General features: G+C 33.9%; 1 protein-coding gene across 1 annotated transcript; it reads right to left on the bottom strand.

Moving 5' to 3' along the window:
* Window positions 1–783: 783 nt before the first annotated feature.
* On the bottom strand, window positions 784–2,828 carry LOC102625378 (glycerol-3-phosphate acyltransferase 5-like). The gene is made up of 2 exons (XM_006486327.3): window positions 2,112–2,828; window positions 784–1,873 (listed from the first exon to the last, which is right to left on the bottom strand). The coding sequence occupies exons 1-2, from the start codon at window positions 2,670–2,672 to the stop codon at window positions 962–964; spliced, it is 1,473 nt and encodes a 490-aa protein (XP_006486390.1). The 5' UTR covers window positions 2,673–2,828; the 3' UTR covers window positions 784–961.
* Between the last annotated feature and the right edge of the window lie 14,640 nt (window positions 2,829–17,468).

Raw genomic sequence — 17,468 nt, 5'->3', positions numbered from 1 at the left:
CATGTAACATGATGAATCTAATAAATTCTTACAAAAGGGAGTCCCAACTGGTTTGGTTTATTATTATATTATTGAATATTTTAATATAGCTGAAGTTGGTTACTGTCTAAATTTATAGTTTTTTAAGTGTATGTCTTCATATTAATGTGCAATAGAAGCAAATAGGCTATTAAAAAATGTTAGCATAAAATTATATTCGAACATACATGTAATCAAAATAAAATTGTTATTTGATAATTCTACTTTATATTTATTCAAGCTTCTTGCTATATTGAATTATGATGATCGTTAAAAGAAAAAAAGTCAGAATATATTTATCTATATTTAGGATTGTTCAGGATAATGAGACGGGATGAGATATTTAATGGGACGGGAATAGGAAATTTTTTGTCCCAAAAAAAATAAATGAAGGGACGAGAATGAGACATTTTTTTATCTCATTTGTGTATACGGGGACGGGACGGATTTCCCATTGCCAACCCTAATCTAGAGAAAAAAAATTAATAGAATGATTAAATTGTAACTCATAAATTCCCAATTAATAAAAGAAAATTAGTCAATTTACAAAAATAAAATTTTAAGTCCATATAATTTTCTCATGTGTGATTGCTCGAATTTGCAATTCCTTGTAAGTATAACTGTTATGTTTGGTCACCTAATTAAGTAATTATATAATGACTATCAATCTAACACTTCTTAATAAATTAGTTAATAATATATAACTGAATCAACTAACATTAACGGTAAGAGCTGATTAACGTCAGTCATGCATATCCCCTCAAATTTTTATTCAACAATTCTAGAAATAATATTAATCGAAAAACAAAAAGAATAAATACAACACAATTTCCACCTTTTTACAAAACGAAACCAAACATTCCCACAAATCAATTCATCATCATGAATTAAGCAACACAAAAATAAAAATCTTAATTATTCTCATCTCATCGTATAATTGATCTCAGTGAATAAACGTGCTCACCACCTTTTTAATTTGATCAACGAACGAGGTATACGACACCGTTCCATCATTGCCTGCAAGCACCCTGTACTTGTCCTTCCTCGTAAAGTTTGTGCACTCAAAGCCTAAAGTAGCAGCCAAGATTCTTTGAACGTAATTTGCCACGTCATGTGGGCTCTTACCGGAGGAACAAGTTGCTTCCACCGGCAACTGGTTCAAGAACGTCACCTCATAAACTGGCCTAGGGTTCATGAAGAAGAACATTGGGTCCAAGCCTTTCCAGCCTCTAGCCGTAGTTGCATGAAAAAACCCTACTCTGTAGTTCATGGCTACAGGCACTATCCGGTCGGTTAATTCAGCGAATAGGGCACTGAATCTTAATAAAAATGGTTCTCTACAAGTTGTGCCCTCGGGACAAACCACTAGGTCACCGTTTGATAGTTCTCTTTTGATTTTTTCGGCATCAACATCACGAATTCTAGTTAATCTAACGGTGGGGATTGGAGATAGTATTTCTGATAATCTTGAAATAGAGTATGTGACAGCTGGGATTTTGCGCCTTAGTACGGTGGATAATACGACGGGGTCCATCAGTGTTCGGTGGGTACATACAAAGAGAACGCCGGTGCTGCTGCCGGAGACAGGTGGTGGGGGCTTTCCTTTTACAATGATCTTGCCTCCAAATATTCGGGACATGTAGGGTATTGCCCACATCGGTAATATTAGGCCAGTGACGATTCGGATTACCGCTAGTAAAATCCCTAATGGCATCCATAGAAGGATTAGGAGAGCCGTTGAAGGCGTTGGCCGCTTCACAAGACGGCCATCGTGGAAGATCACCGGCAACGGGCGGAGGACTTGGTGGCCATGATGATGCTTCAGGTTGGTGATAAATGGCGGATGCATTTGTTCCTGTTAACAAGTTCATGCAAAAGTTAGTATTATGTACTTGAAAGACATCATGTTTTATATGCCAAAAACGAAACTATCAATTGTGATATAGTATAATATTAATTCACTATCTTAAAAAAATATACCGTAGAACTGTGTCACATGTTGAATTGCATGCATTTTTTTTTTTTTTGAAGGGTGTGCACAATTGCATGCTAAATGTTCTAATATAATATGACGGGTATATGTTATCGCTTACCTTGCATAGAGATAAGAATGAAGAATCTGAAGCTCTTCCTAAGCCTAACGTAGGTTTTTCGTCAACAAACATCTTAGCCGCTCGGCTAAAGATGGAAGCAAAGTCTCCTTGAACAAACCCAGTGGCGAATCCAAATCGGTTCACCAAAAGCTCGCTTCCAATAACTTCATCGGCACGCAAATGCTCCTTCACAAACCTCTCCACCAAAACCCTAGGCGTCTTCGTCACCACCACTCTCTTATCACACGAGCTAAATACTCTCCACGCCTCCATATCAATATCATCCATATAAAACTTGGGCAACACGGCCCTCGCCACCGATTCAATCTCAATCATCCTCAAACCCGCCGTCGCAACAAATATCATCATTTTAAGCCCCGCATCCCCAAACCCTAATGCATCCAGCAACCGAATCACCGGCCACAGTATCAACAACAACGCAAACCGAATCAAACCCGAAGCCTCAAATGCTACTAACATGAAGTAAGAGAAGGGATCAGGATCCTTCAATAGAGTCCCTTCGAACCCCGAAACTACTGATGATGATGTTTCCATTATCATTTCTATTGTTTGTTGATCTGGTTTTTTTTTTTTAATTTTTTTTGTGAGAGTACAAAATAATTATGAATCTTGCTTGTAATCAGCAGGTTTTAAGGTTATAAGCTTTTGAGGTTAGGGTTTGGATTGACTGATGTCTCATGAAAGAATGGGCAGTTTATCAGTTTACAACTACCTGGTTATATAGAAATTTTTGGCTCTATTGGTTGATGTATCAACAAAGAAAATCGGATTATACGCCACGTTAACATTACAAAGATTTGATTACTTAACTCCAACAACTTTTGTCTACTCGTATTTGCTCCCCATTTGTAAATCCGTATTAGTGTCCACGTGTAAACCTTAATTAGGTTACTAACTTGCCACCGTATATACGTGATCTTATCATGATGATATAACTAGCTATTCATATATACATACACATAAAAACATTTACAAATTCTATGACTGTCAGGGACGGATGTAGCACATGACCAGTGGGGGCTCAAGCCCCCAATGGCCAAAAAAAATTTTAAAAAATAAAAGAGAAAAATATTTTAATTTTTTAATTAATTCCCATTAAATTTATTAAAATAGTCACTATAAAATATAAACCTCCATAAAATTTAAATTTTGACTTTTAAGAAATATAAAAATTAATATTTTAATTAAAAATAATGACAGCCCACCACCCAAAATATTTTCTATTCTAAAAAATATGGTTAATTCTTCCAGTTTATTTAATAATAGTAGAACGAATGTTTTCAGTAATAAAACTCATGAAGAATCATCTTTAGAATCGGATGGGATAAGTGATAGTTTGGTTGTTTATATAAGAAACAATAAATTTAATAATATTAATAATGAGTCTATTGCATAACATTTTTAAAATATAAAAATGCGTAGAGACTAATTATAAATGTATTAGCAAATATTCTATATATTCAAAATTTTTGTTTTTTATATTTTATTATTATCTAATTTACCCCCCGGTAAGTTATTTTTCTAGATCCACCGCTGATGACTGTCTAGGTTTATTTCCACCGTGTTGCGCGGGAAGCTTAGCTAGGTTTTTAAAAATGTTTTCTCATGTCAACGACCATTTTTTTTTCTTTTTTTTCTTTTTTTGTCTCCAATTTGAGGGTTCTCTTGTTTGATCACCATTTCGTCTGGAATTTTAATCTAAGTTTATTGGGGTGACACTTGTACGGTCTCTGTCGTTCTGAATATTGCAGAGCGTCATATATATATTAGCACGTGGAGTGTGAAAATTGATATACGTGGGTTATATTAGTATTTTCAATTAAATCTTTTGCAATAATTTATAGAGAAAATGATCAAGTTGGATTAATGGTATAAAATAATGGTTTGTTGATATACATGAGGTATTTGATGATTGATGTCACATACATACGTGCTGGTTACCGTTGATGAGTGTGAACAATGGATTCCTATTTTCTTCCCGGACAAGGGCATACATGTCATTGCCGGCTGTTACGTTTTTGACTTGTCTGTGTTAGCTTTATATAAAAAAGATGGCTAAGTCAGAAAAGTAAAATATCCTCATTACTAAAATCACCGTATATGTAAATGAGTATTTATACGAAATTACTAGCTAAAAGAAGAAAAAAATTCTTAAGGTAAATCTAGAAACAAAGAAAATTGGTTGAAATTGAGAACCAATTAATGTTGTGAAAAGATTAGATTAATTATGCAAGTAAAATTTTCATCGTGAGCACAGTTTAGTTGGCTGTGAATGTGTTTTTTTACGCTTGTGATCACCTTAATTAAGAAAAAAAATATGTAAAGTTGTCTATCTTAATTTTTACATGACCCCATTACTACATATAGTTTATTTAGTGCAAATATCTGCATATTTAAAATAAATATTTAAGTCCAGGCAATAAGATCTAGGTCTAATTGTGTAAGACAATTTTAAATAATAGTACATCATTTTATAGCCTTCACATACTTTTAAAATATACAGACAATCACACTTGAGAGTTGGTACAAGCATATGATTTAATAAGGAATATAGAGAAATTGACATTTGGTTTCAAATTTATGAGTCATTGTCGCTTGTTATGTCTCGTCATTTTTAACAAGCGGTGGTGAAGGGCCGGCCATTAATTAATTGTTCGTAACCTCTGGAGGTCCACTTCGAAAGAAAGAAGGTCAATCACGCGTGTGAGCTAAAAGACAACTGAAGAAAAAGCCGAATGACATCAATGATTCCACCGAAAGCCTCATTTTTTACTTTTAATGACGCCGTGTTCAATGGAATCGTACGTGTCATTTGGCTTAAAAACATTTAGGTCAAATGAAATGGGGCTTAATTTTGGTTTTTGACCGATGCAAATTACGATTATAACTTAATCTGGAGCTCTATTAGGTATAGTTCAAAATCTATGATCTTTACTTGTACATGACACCATGATTTGAATGGTGACATACTAAATATTTCATCTAATGAAAATTCTCAAATTCAACGGTGACAATATACGATTCCACTTTTGTAATTTTAGCAACTGGCCTCAAATAACTTGTAAGCCACCACTACAAATAATTCAAAGTAGTTCGATAAATTATTGCTTGTGGGTAAGGCAGTTTAATTATCTCAATATGCAAAATCAAGGCTGCAATTTGGCTGTCATAATGAGAAGCTTGCAAGAAGAGAAATGCAAAGTTGGTTTGAAATTTGGCCTTCATACTGTGGTTGCTCAACTTCTTTTCTTGATCTCTCCCTTTTGGTAAAAGTAATCAATATTTTCGGCCGATTCCTCTGTGTGTGTGTGTGTGTGTGTGTGTGTTTGTTTTTTCCCCCCTTCAATCTACTCCAAGTTAGGTGAGGTTGGTTTGAAGATTTATCCACTGAAAATGTATTACAGACTTGAAAAATTTGCTTATACCAAGAAATGGATAAGAAATATTGTGACCCAAATGAAACGTTTAAGCTAGGGTTCCGTTGTTACTTGTGTTCAATTAAGCCAAAACATGCGTACATTAGGGAAAATGACTTAATGTTATCAAACTGAATATCTGGTTACTAATCCACTTGCGTAAGAGGTTAATAACTCTCACCATAGACATGACTTGTGCCTCGTGCACAGATGAGGGAAACGATTACATTCTGTCAAATGGATAGCTGGCTTTCTAATCTTCTGTCTACGTAAAGCCGTAAAGAGATTAATAATAGTTCTTGCGCCTTGTGGGTAGATTACTACGAACCCTTCTCTGCATTTTACAATTATGGGTGGTTGAGTATGTGCATTTTATAATCGCCCACCTATTGGGCCTAAGAAACTGGCTCAGCCCAAAGAGGTTGATGCTTTCTACGAAGAATCCAAACGCATCCATAATCCATAATATTGGACCAAGCAAGCATATGAAAAGGAAGCAGTAGTGGTGTCATCTTTTTTTTTAAGTCCAAAACCGAATAAAACTACCCAAATGTGAGGGCAAGATGCATTTTTCATTACTTTTTGCACAACAAAAAGCTGACTTAGTAGTTATTGTTAATATTATTTATTCATAAGATAATGTCAGCCTTGCCTCTATATTTTAGTTGCTCCAGGATAAGGATGATTTTGCAGTCATGTGCCTCCCCAATTAATAATAGTTTATTACTTTTTGTTTCTGATGCTCACATGATGTGTCTCTGCCTATTTTGGCCATTATTAAAACCATGAAGCCTAACCCTAAATTACAAAACACACAAAATAAAATAAAATTTGCCAAAATACTATAACACCTTTTTATGTAAATACAACCAAATTGTTTTTTAAAAAAAGGCCAACAATGAAAAAAAGAATGACTGAATTTTAATTTTCTTAATTCTTCATGCATATTTTGTCATTTCCCCTCTTTATATTTTCAATCACTACGTTATTTCATTATGAATTATCTTTATTGTGACTCTCAAAGTCTCAATAATTTTACTAATTTTATGTAACAACCAACTCAAAATGATGGTTTCTACGTTATAGTCCCTCTTTGAACTGAAATCGATCAAATCTAGCTTTTCTTTTTAGAATAAAATCAATCAAAACTTTGTAAATTAACTTTGTAATGCCGCTATTCGATCGAACAAATAAGTCCATAAAAGATACAGAGATTAATTTGAATGGAAAATCAACTCCCACTGATATACACATAATACATGAAACCGGCACTCATTTATTATTGTCCGAGTCCCTTCCTCCCATTCCATGACTTCAGTGCTCAATTAATATTATTTAAAACTCACAACATTAAATGCCTTGAAATTTGAACTGATCGATCATGATATTATTAATTAATTAATTAAATAATAATCAGAAGGAGACAGTTAAAAAAAATTTGAGTAAAATTTAATCCGTTACCTGCTAAGATAATTTACACCATACATACTTAAATACAAAAGATGATAATAATAATAATAATAATAATAATAATAAATGAGCTTTTGCGGTTACACATGGGGATGCCTCATCATTTTTGGTCTCCAAAATTCAACATGTAGCAAATGTTTTGGACTGATTTAGCAAAAGCATTGGCCAATGCAAAAAGCAAGAGCATTCCCAAGAGAAACCGGCGGCCCCTCGTTACAGTTTACAAATAAAGAAGAGATAATAATAACATTAAACAAACACTTGGTGCGCAAGTTGCAGAGAATCCAGTACTTGGTTGCAGTTCCCTCCCTCCGGCTTCTATGGATGGATATTTTATTTTATATATTCACGAATCACGAATAAAAATGGAATCATTCAATTCACATACGGTGATGAAATAAGCATTTTCATTGTTTTTTTTTTAATTTTTTGTTTATATTTAACTGAACTTGTATTATATTTATCTATCATCTTGGGTTTTGTGTTTTCTTCATGGACTGGACCACTTCTCGGTCTTAACGTGTGTTACGTGTATAATATATATCGGCTTTTGCTTGTTTACATTATTTAAAAGGGAAAGAGTCAGCACTAAGCAGACGGTTCATCAAGTTGTTCAAGGTGCCTCTCAAATTTATAGAGATTCTAAAACTATAATTACGGCATCTAAATACGTCACTAATAAAATATTCCAGTTGATTTTCCTCTTATGCTCCATTTTCCTCAAATTAGCGTTTGGTTAAAAATAAAGTGAGACGAAATGATGGAAAAAAAATTGAGAGAATATTTATAATAAGTAGTTTAAGTGTTAAAAAATCTATTGCTTCTTTACAATAACCCGACCCCCGTAGTCGATACAACTACTACTGTAAATGGCACTTTTAAATGAGTCGTTTGTTTGTTGTATATGTACAAATAATTATCAAGTATTATAGAAACATTGTTTTGAAATTATCTTACCGCACATAATATTTGTAATGTGTATTAAGATAATTTCAAAACGATGTTTTTATAATATTTGATAACCATAGCTTAACTCGTAAGTTAAAGTCCAATTTAGTAGTATTGTAATTTTTAAAATAATTACTGTTAACTACACTGTATGAATAATCAATTAAATGTTTTGTAAAATTTATTTTTTAAAAATACAACTAGTTTTAAAAATAGTTGCATGTGCTTAGAAAATCTTATTATCAAATTGTTGTAAGAATGAAAATGAATGAATTAGATAAAATGTTAAATAAATTTATCTACACATTTATAAATATGTATATATAATATCTTCTATGTCTACATATAATAATTGATAAATAAAATAATATTTCATATCATTGATTTTCTTTTTTATTTCAATATAATTGGTAATAATAATAATATCATTAAAGTTAATAATTGTATTTCCTAATTAATAAGGATAGTTTTGTATTTTTACAATATATATATATATATATATATATATATATATATATATATATAAGAAGGAAATAGGATCGAAGGATGGATGTGCTTTCGTTAGATCTCAATATTAAAAACTTTAGATAACCCAATTAATGGATCGGCTTTTCCAGATTTTATAATAAATTACCAGCTTTGATTATGGTGTTCTTTGGATCATACAATGTTCAAACAAATTTGAACGCGATTAGTCAATTTTAATAACTAATTGATACGTGGCGTTGTTAAACCAGATCGATGCTACACAGGGTGAAGCCTTTGGACCCAGATCTGACTTAGAACAGATCAATAGCCCGCACGTTCGGGTTTCCAGCCGATATACCAAATCAGTTTTAGTTTACCAAATAAAGTTAAGTTGCTTTAAACGTGGTTGATTCTTTTTATTGGGCTATTATCAGATTTAGATTAGGTTCTTTTAAAGGTTTGGGTACATACACAGTACCAGATCCGGATCCCGGAAATGGTGCTCTGAAGGAATGGAGGGAGAAGAGAAGATTTACAACTGAGGATCGAGATCCGGTCTCTTTGCCTCAGAGGAATGTAGAATTTATATGGCAGATCTGATACAGATCAGTCTGCAAACATGCTTTGAAAAGAAAAGTGCTTTGAAAATAAATTGCTGGAATTTAAATGTGCATAAAATTAAATTGCAGAAAAGTAAATGCTTTAAAGTAAATTGCGAAAATTTAAATTACATTAAACTTTAAAAATTTAAAGAACTGAATTTAAACATACATCTTTGCTTTCTGGCTTTACAAATTTTCAAATCTTTCCAGAAGGGAAGATTGAAAGACGGGAAGATTGAAGGTAAAGAACTAGTCTGATCACCCAAAGCTCTTGTGATAGAACTATTGTGTAAGCAGAAAACTTCTTTGGAACCCTTCGGAGAGAGAGAGAGAGGTTTTAGAGAGAAGGAAGAGAAGAAGAGAGAGAAGCTTTGAAGAGAGAAATGAAAAACCTGAGGAGTCTAAGTCTTCCTCTCGGTTTATATACAAAATCTTTAAACTGTTCACTGTAGCGGGATTTTAAGTGCACAGTAAACTCTGGAAAGTTGCACTGTTCACTGTAGCGGGATTTTAAGTGCACAGTAACAATTGGATCGTAGCTTTGAATAGTAGACTCTTTGTAGAAAAATACAATATGGGTGAAGAGACATGTGCGCTCTCACTTGTGTCCAGGGGACCACCCGAAATTTTTTTTTTTTTTTAAGTAAATAATCAAATAATTATTTACAATGCTTTATTGGAGAGAAAATGCCAAAACAATCATCTTCATTATCGTCTCCGAGAGAAATGAAAGGCTCTTCATCATCAACATCTTCATCTTCATCTTCAGAGGAACCTGCAGCTGAGGACTTTGATCGAGAGGCGAGGAGCTGTTCCATGGCTTTGAAATACTCATCTTCCGTTTTGGCGCTTGCCAAAAGAGACTGGGCTTTGGATTTTTGGGTTAGGAAGGTCTGTTGGGCTTTAGAGGCTTCCAGGGTTGGTTGTAGGAGGTTTTTAGAGGAGAGCCAATCTTTGATTATGTTGACAGTCAATTTGGACTGTTCATCAAATTTTGACCACCATTTGACTTTAAAGGTTCTTTGAAGGATGACTTGGGAATCTTGGTTGTGGAAACGTAGGTTCCACGAACAAACCCAAGGAAGGAAGAAATTTGCACAAAAGCAAAGAAAGGGGGGAAATCTTTTTTCTGAGACAGAGGGTAAATAATGGGCTTTGAAGAGGTTTAGGCAATTTGTAGCGTTTGGTGATAAGATTTGTGGAATTGGGCCAAAATGATTCCACCAATGCTGAAACCAATTTGGAAGGCTTTGAACGGTTATCTTTGTGTTGAAGAAAAATAACCAAGAGTGGGATTTTTTAGGGTTTTGGATAAAAAAGGTGTTATACCATGCTTGTTGGTAATCCCAGTAGGAAAAAGTCCGACAATGTGGTAAACGGGTTTCAAAATTTAGAGGGAAGGTTTTACAATTGTGGAGTAGGTCACCCCACTGATTTGGGCTCAATACTTTGAGGATTGTGGCCGTGGAATAAGCCGGTTCTGGATGGGCTTTGTCAAGAAAGAAATGTTTGAATTTAACTGATTCAGTTATTTCTAAAATGCTTTGATAATAAGACTGGGGTTTTGTCAAATCTCATGGTTTGAAAAACCAGCCTTTGGGAAAAAACTTTGAAATGCTTTGAAAAGGATCAGAATGGTAAAATCCATCTTCTAGAGAAAGAATGTTTTGAAAATGGGTTTTATCAAACCAATCGGAGGTTTTCTTTGAAGGTGTTGGCTGAGAAAGCACAATTTGGGAGGATGAGCTTTCAGCAGAGACAACAACATTTTGGGAAGAGGGTTTTGTAATTTCAATTTCTTTTTGGGGAGAAATTTGGCTTTGAGAAAAGTTTTGGAGGGCGAGCATGAGCTCAGGTGATTTTGTAATGGAACTCATCCATTGCTTTACTTGGTCATCAGAAGAAATAGATTTGTATTGGGCTCCATGTTCTTCAACCATTTCAATCCAAGATTTAATGGGCATGGCAGAAGAAAGTAATTTTTCTTTAGAAGGGGTTGACTGGGGTTCTTTGGAAAGTTCTTGGGAACCAGTGTCTTTGAGAACTGCTTTACCTTTATTCTTCTTCGGCGGCATTATCTGTTTTGAAGAAATTCCCGAGTTAGAAAATCAGGAACAGAATTTTTGTCACCTTTAATAAATTCAATATCAAAATCAAAAACACTTAAAATAGCTTGCCAACGTGCAAAAATTTGTTTTGATGCAATGTTTTGAACATCTTTTTCTAAAACATGTTTTGCAGCTTTGCAGTCAATTCTAAGTAAAAATTTTTGATTTAATAAATCACTTTGAAATTTTGTAATGCATAAAACAATGGAAAGGATTTCTTTTTTGATAGTAGAATAGTTTTTCTGGCAGTCATTCCAATGAGCAGAAACATATTGAACTATCTGTTCTTTATCATTATCCCTTTGTTTCAATATTCCTCCATAACCTATGTCAGATGCATCAGTTTCAACAATTTTAGGTAATGCAGGATTTGCAAGAAATAAACATGGGATGTTTTTAACAGACTGTTTTATTAACCTAACAACTTTGGTATGTTCATCCGACCAAGCAACATGATTCTTTTTTAACCTATCATGCAAAGGTTTAGACATCCTATTGATATTAGGGCAGAAGTCAAGAACGTAATTTAAATTACCAAGAAATCTTTGTAATTGGGTTTTGTCAAGAATTTTGTCTGGGAATTTATCCGCAAACAAAAGTGATCTCTCAATAGGAGTGATAGTGCCTTTGGAAATATGGTGATCAAGGAACCTGACTTTTGTTTGAAATAATGAAATCTTTGTACTTGAAAGAGCCAGGCCAGCCTTTTTTGTAACAAGATGAAAAGTCTTTAAATGTTTGAAGTGTTGATCAATACTTTGAGAAAAAATCAACACATCATCAATATAAACTATACAAAACTCGGAGTAGGGGTTATAAATGTCATTCATGATTCTTTGAAATTCCGAGGGTGCATTCTTTAAGCCAAAGGGCATAACAGTCCATTCGTACTGTCCAAATGGAACAGTAAAAGCAGTTTTATAACGGTCTTTTGGATGAATTTGAATTTGCCAAAAACCAGACTTCATGTCAAATTTTGAAAAAATAAGAGCAGAACACAATTTTTGGAGCAAATCCTTTTTATTAGGTATGGGGTACCTAATCCATTTTAAGGCTTTATTTAAGGGCTTATAATTTATCACAAGTCTAGGTACACCTCTTTCAATTTCAGAATTTTTATTTACATAAAAGGCGGCGCAAGACCATGGGGACCTTGACTTGACAATGAGTCCCTTTGACTCCAAATCATTGATTTCTTTTTTGCAATGTTCCTCCAATTCCATGTTCATTTGGATTGGACGTGCTCTGGTGGGTATTTGTTTTTCATCAAAAGAACTTTCATAAGGCAAATCTACTAAATGCTGTTTTCGATTCCAAAAAGCAGAAGGTAAATCGGCACATATTTCTTTTTCAATGAGGCTTTTAAAATCGGAAATTTTTCTTTGAATAAAATTATTTTGTAATTGACTCTCAATTCTTTGGAAGTTTAAATCCCTTTTTAAACAAAACAAATCATCTTGTTTGGATTTAAGAACGGCATTGATTTTGTGCTGATAAACAGAACAAGCTTTAACAATGTTTAGATTTCTAGTTTTTGGTTTTTCAATAAATGGGAAAACCAGTTCTTTAGATTTTGCTTTGAAATATATACCATCATAGTTGACAGCATAAGGAGTTATGAGATTTATAAAAGGAGTGCCTAAAATGATAGCATGATGAATATCATTTGTAAGGACAAAAGAAGTTTTAAATTCAATTTGATTATTATAAATCGAGGCTTCAACTTTGGAGCTAACATTCAATTTCGAATTATTAGCGGCAGAAAGTTTTTCTTTTGTTTTTTCATGAAATCTTTTGGGGACAATATCTTCTCTAATGCAATTTAAATCGGCGCCAGTATCAAAAAGGGCAATGGCGTCCATAGCAAAATCATCAGAAAAGATGAGAGTGACTTTAATCAAATACTTTCTTGTGGTGATTTGTTTCAAAACAAACAGAAAATCATTGGGTACAGACTCAATATTTTCTACTTTAATATCATCACCATCATCATCAGGATTAGATTCATTGTCTGAATTATCCTGTAACTGTTTTTGTAAAAGGAGTTGAATAGTATCAGAATCACTTTTTTGTTTTTCTTTTAAATCCCTGATTTCAAGCTTAATCTGCTTGATTTCGTTTTGAAGATCTTGGATAGTGGGTGTTGACTTTTTTGTTTTCTTTTTGTCCAAAATCTGAGTAAGATCATAAGAATTCTTTTTAACAATTGGGACTTTAGAAGTCTCGGCTTTGTTAAAATCCAAAGTTTTCAAAAGTTTATCAAGATATTCTTTTTGAAGATTTGGATCAGAAATATGCTTTACAAGTTCAAGAAAAGTTTCTTGGTCTTTGGTCAAAACATTGATTTTCTTTAAAAATGAATCGGATTCAGATTCACTACTGCTAGATGCAGAGTTATCTGAGTCAAAAAGCTCATCAACTTGGTAAGGATCATTATCTCCCGACATGGAAGATTCAGAATCAGAAAATTCAACAAGGAGGGGAGCTAATTTGGAAAGAATGTCTTCATCGAGGTCAAGCTCATGAAGTCTTTTGTTCATTCTGTAAAATTTTGCAGTATGACCTTTCATGCCACATTTGAAACATGTAGCATCTTTGAAATTGAATGGGGTTATAGGTTTGGCTTTAAGATCTTTCTTTTTAGGGAAACTTTGTCTCTTATAAGGCCTCGAAGGTTTCTTATAAGGAAGCTTCCTAAAATCACGAAAAGGTTTTCTAAAGTGTTTAGATTTGTAATGTTTCCTGCGAGGTTTAGAAGAACACTCACCATTACAATCTTTGGAAATAGAAGTTTTAAAGGGGTCATAATTGAATTGTTTACAGAAACCGCCTAATTCTTGTTTAGACTTCTTAAGCTCCCACTTAAGTCGTTTCTGTAATTTCAAATCTTGACAAATCTTTAAACCTTCTTTGTTGACAAAACTGACAAGTTCACCATAGGTGAGCTCATCATACGGAATACGGTTGTCATAAAGGGCTTTGATAGAATTTCTTACCTTTTCACCCAAAAGGGTAGGTAATCCAGCAAGAAATTTTTCTTTCCAAGTAGTATGATTTGCATCATCTCTTAGAAATAATCTGGTGAAAAAGGAGGTTTTGTAGCTTTGGAATTCACTAAGTTTCCTACATCTCAAGTTATGTAGTAGCTCAGCGTTTTTATCACGGAGGTGAGAAGGGTCACCAATGAAATGGAGGGAAATGGTCAAAATGAGAATTGCAACCGCATCCTGGATTGGATTGTTGAACTCATCAAGAATAGGAGCTCCATTCTCATCGGTTTGGATAGAATTTAGGATGTCTAGTTGTTGCCGATTAGTGAGAAGATGATCCCACCAACCTTTCAATTGACCAGTAAAACCGGCAATGAGGATTTCCGATATGGCACGATCAGAAGTTCCTGCTTGGGTTTTATAGGCATTGGCTGCCATTGTCATTTGTTGCAACAATCCTAGGATATTATACTCAGACATGCCATCGATATTCCACTCATAGACTGAAGATGCATTATATCGAGATTGATTTAATGCACTTGGCCTATTATCTAATGCTAGATCAGGTGGAGTCTTGACAGTGGGAAGGGCTAATTCCCAATGGATTTTGTTTGCTTTAGGAGTGGATTCCTCTTGGAAGGCTTCAACATCCGAAGAGGCTATAGAAGTTTGGTCATCTTTTTCTAATACTCCAATTTTGCTAGATTGAGGAGTATCAGGAGCTATCTGGGCTTTGCTAGAAGAAGCAGCTTCTATCCTATCTAGTTGTTCTCTAATGGCTTTAGCAAAATCTGATTTTGATTCTTGAACAAGCTTTTGGCTAGTTTTCGAAACCTGAAAAGGTTTGAAAATAGGTTCCTTAAGCTTTTTATCAGAATCTGGTTTTGAAGGAATGGGCTTTTGACTAGGAGAAACAGATATGGTTGACTGTTGGAATTGGTTTTCTATTCTAGTCAACTGTTTTCCTATAGTATTTAAGTTAGTATTACAGAAATTATTCTGTTGAATAATACTACTTAAATTACTATCAGTATCATTTGGTTTGGGGATTTTGTAAGGTGAAGCTCTGATTTCTACAGGAGGTTCACCGTGGTCAACGGTTACGCTCCGGAGGGGTGGATGCTCAGAATCGACTGTTCTATTACTTTCGGAGAGTTTCCACTCAGTGGTCTTTTTCCTAATAGTAATAGGATTTGACTCTTTGAAGGGGTAAGAGATGTTGTTATTAGAGGAATATATCTCGAACCAATCAAAAAATAATATATGAACTTTATGAAGATTCACAAATTCATAATAAGATTGTTGGATTTCTTTTCTTTGGTCTAAAAAGTGTTTGAAAAACCAAAGTCTTTTTTCTTTGTTTAAATCAGAATAAAAATCATTATGCAGAAGAGTTTTATCTAATTCAAATTCTTTTTCAATGACACTAATGACATTTTCTGTAACAGCAGAGAACGTAGGAGATGTTGGAGGAGAAGGTTCATTCTCTTCCTGACTTTGAATATGTTGATTACTAGTGTAAATCGGATGAGGAACACTAGTGGTATAATCAACTGATCGGATGGAGGTACTAGGAATATCTGAAGTAGAAAACCTAGGTTGACTTTGAAAAGGAAGATTTATAACAGAAGGGACTTTTGTGAATTTCCTTTCTAATGAAGGAATACTTGAGCATGATGCTTTATCAGAAAATCTGGATGAGGTGGATCTTCTGAACGATAGTTTGACTTTACCATCTGAATACTGAGTTACGTTTTGTAACTCTGTATTTGGCTCAAGTTGTTTTGGAATCGCTGGTGGAGCGGCTCCTTCAAGAATCCATTCTTCTGGAAGATGGACATCTTTCCATTGAATAGGTTTTGGAATAACTGTGTTGGCTCTAGACAAATCAGTCTGCAAGAGAAGAGTCTCATCTCTTTTTGACTGGAATTTATGTTGCGTGCTAAATGCAGTGATCATTGCCTTATATGAGATTTTAAAAATTAAGGCAACTGGGATAGATCCCTCAATCATATTATAATTATGAGTTTTGATTTGTAAAATCATGCTTTTCAAAATATTTTTGTCTTTAAGGGAAATTGTTATATTTGGATAACAATCAAAAGATATGGGACCTTTACAAAGACTAGATTCGATGCTGCTTAGCAAAGAATCATCAAAAGAGATGAATCGCCCATCTCTTAGGATAGCAAGGATAGAAGTATCCAAGCCTTCTTTGGTTAATGGTTTTATTCCTACTTGAATAAGGCCGATGTGAATATAATTAAAATTCTTTTCTTTTAATTTCTTTAAAGAATGCTCAGAAAACAAGTGAATTGTTTCAAAAGGTTTTGAAAGAGTTATGTCACGTTCTTCAGTCTTTATAATATAATCATTCTTTAAAAAATCAAGCTTTTTTGTTTTGTAAATCTTTTCTTTAGAAATTTTTGGAAGTTCCCAACAATCAATTGCTTTATCAAAGTTCTCAATAAAGAATTCCTCTGAACTCACAACATGCTTTGAATCACTAGTCTTCCCGGAAGAAGAGCTAGAAAAGGATGATGTTCTACAGTGTATAGGATCCATGGTTAAAACCGTATGGTTAATCTTTGGTTTGGTCAAAATGGCTACAGGTATGGGTTTACAGCCCTCAGCGGAAAACTTATCCTAAAACGGGACTTACTACCAGTAAATATTCACCACAAAACAAAACTTCAAAATTAAACACAAGGCTTTAAAACAAGGAAACTTTAAACGATAAAACACTTTTCCTCCCCTTGGCTCTGATACCAGAAGGAAATATTTATTAGATCAAAAATTTTTACTTAGAATTGACTGCAAAGCTGCAAAACATGTTTTAGAAAAAGATGTTCAAAACATTGCATCAAAACAAATTTTTGCACGTTGACAAGCTATTTTAAGTGTTTTTGATTTTGATATTGAATTTATTAAAGGTGACAAAAATTCTGTTCCTGATTTTCTAACTCGGGAATTTCTTCAAAACAGATAATGCCGCCGAAGAAGAATAAAGGTAAAGCAGTTCTCAAAGACACTGGTTCCCAAGAACTTTCCAAAGAACCCCAGTCAACCCCTTCTAAAGAAAAATTACTTTCTTCTGCCATGCCCATTAAATCTTGGATTGAAATGGTTGAAGAACATGGAGCCCAATACAAATCTATTTCTTCTGATGACCAAGTAAAGCAATGGATGAGTTCCATTACAAAATCACCTGAGCTCATGCTCGCCCTCCAAAACTTTTCTCAAAGCCAAATTTCTCCCCAAAAAGAAATTGAAATTACAAAACCCTCTTCCCAAAATGTTGTTGTCTCTGCTGAAAGCTCATCCTCCCAAATTG

The sequence above is a fragment of the Citrus sinensis genome, chromosome 4, assembly GCF_022201045.2.
Source record: "Citrus sinensis cultivar Valencia sweet orange chromosome 4, DVS_A1.0, whole genome shotgun sequence".
NCBI lineage: Eukaryota > Viridiplantae > Streptophyta > Magnoliopsida > Sapindales > Rutaceae > Citrus > Citrus sinensis.
This window is presented reverse-complemented; position numbering and strand designations above follow the sequence as displayed.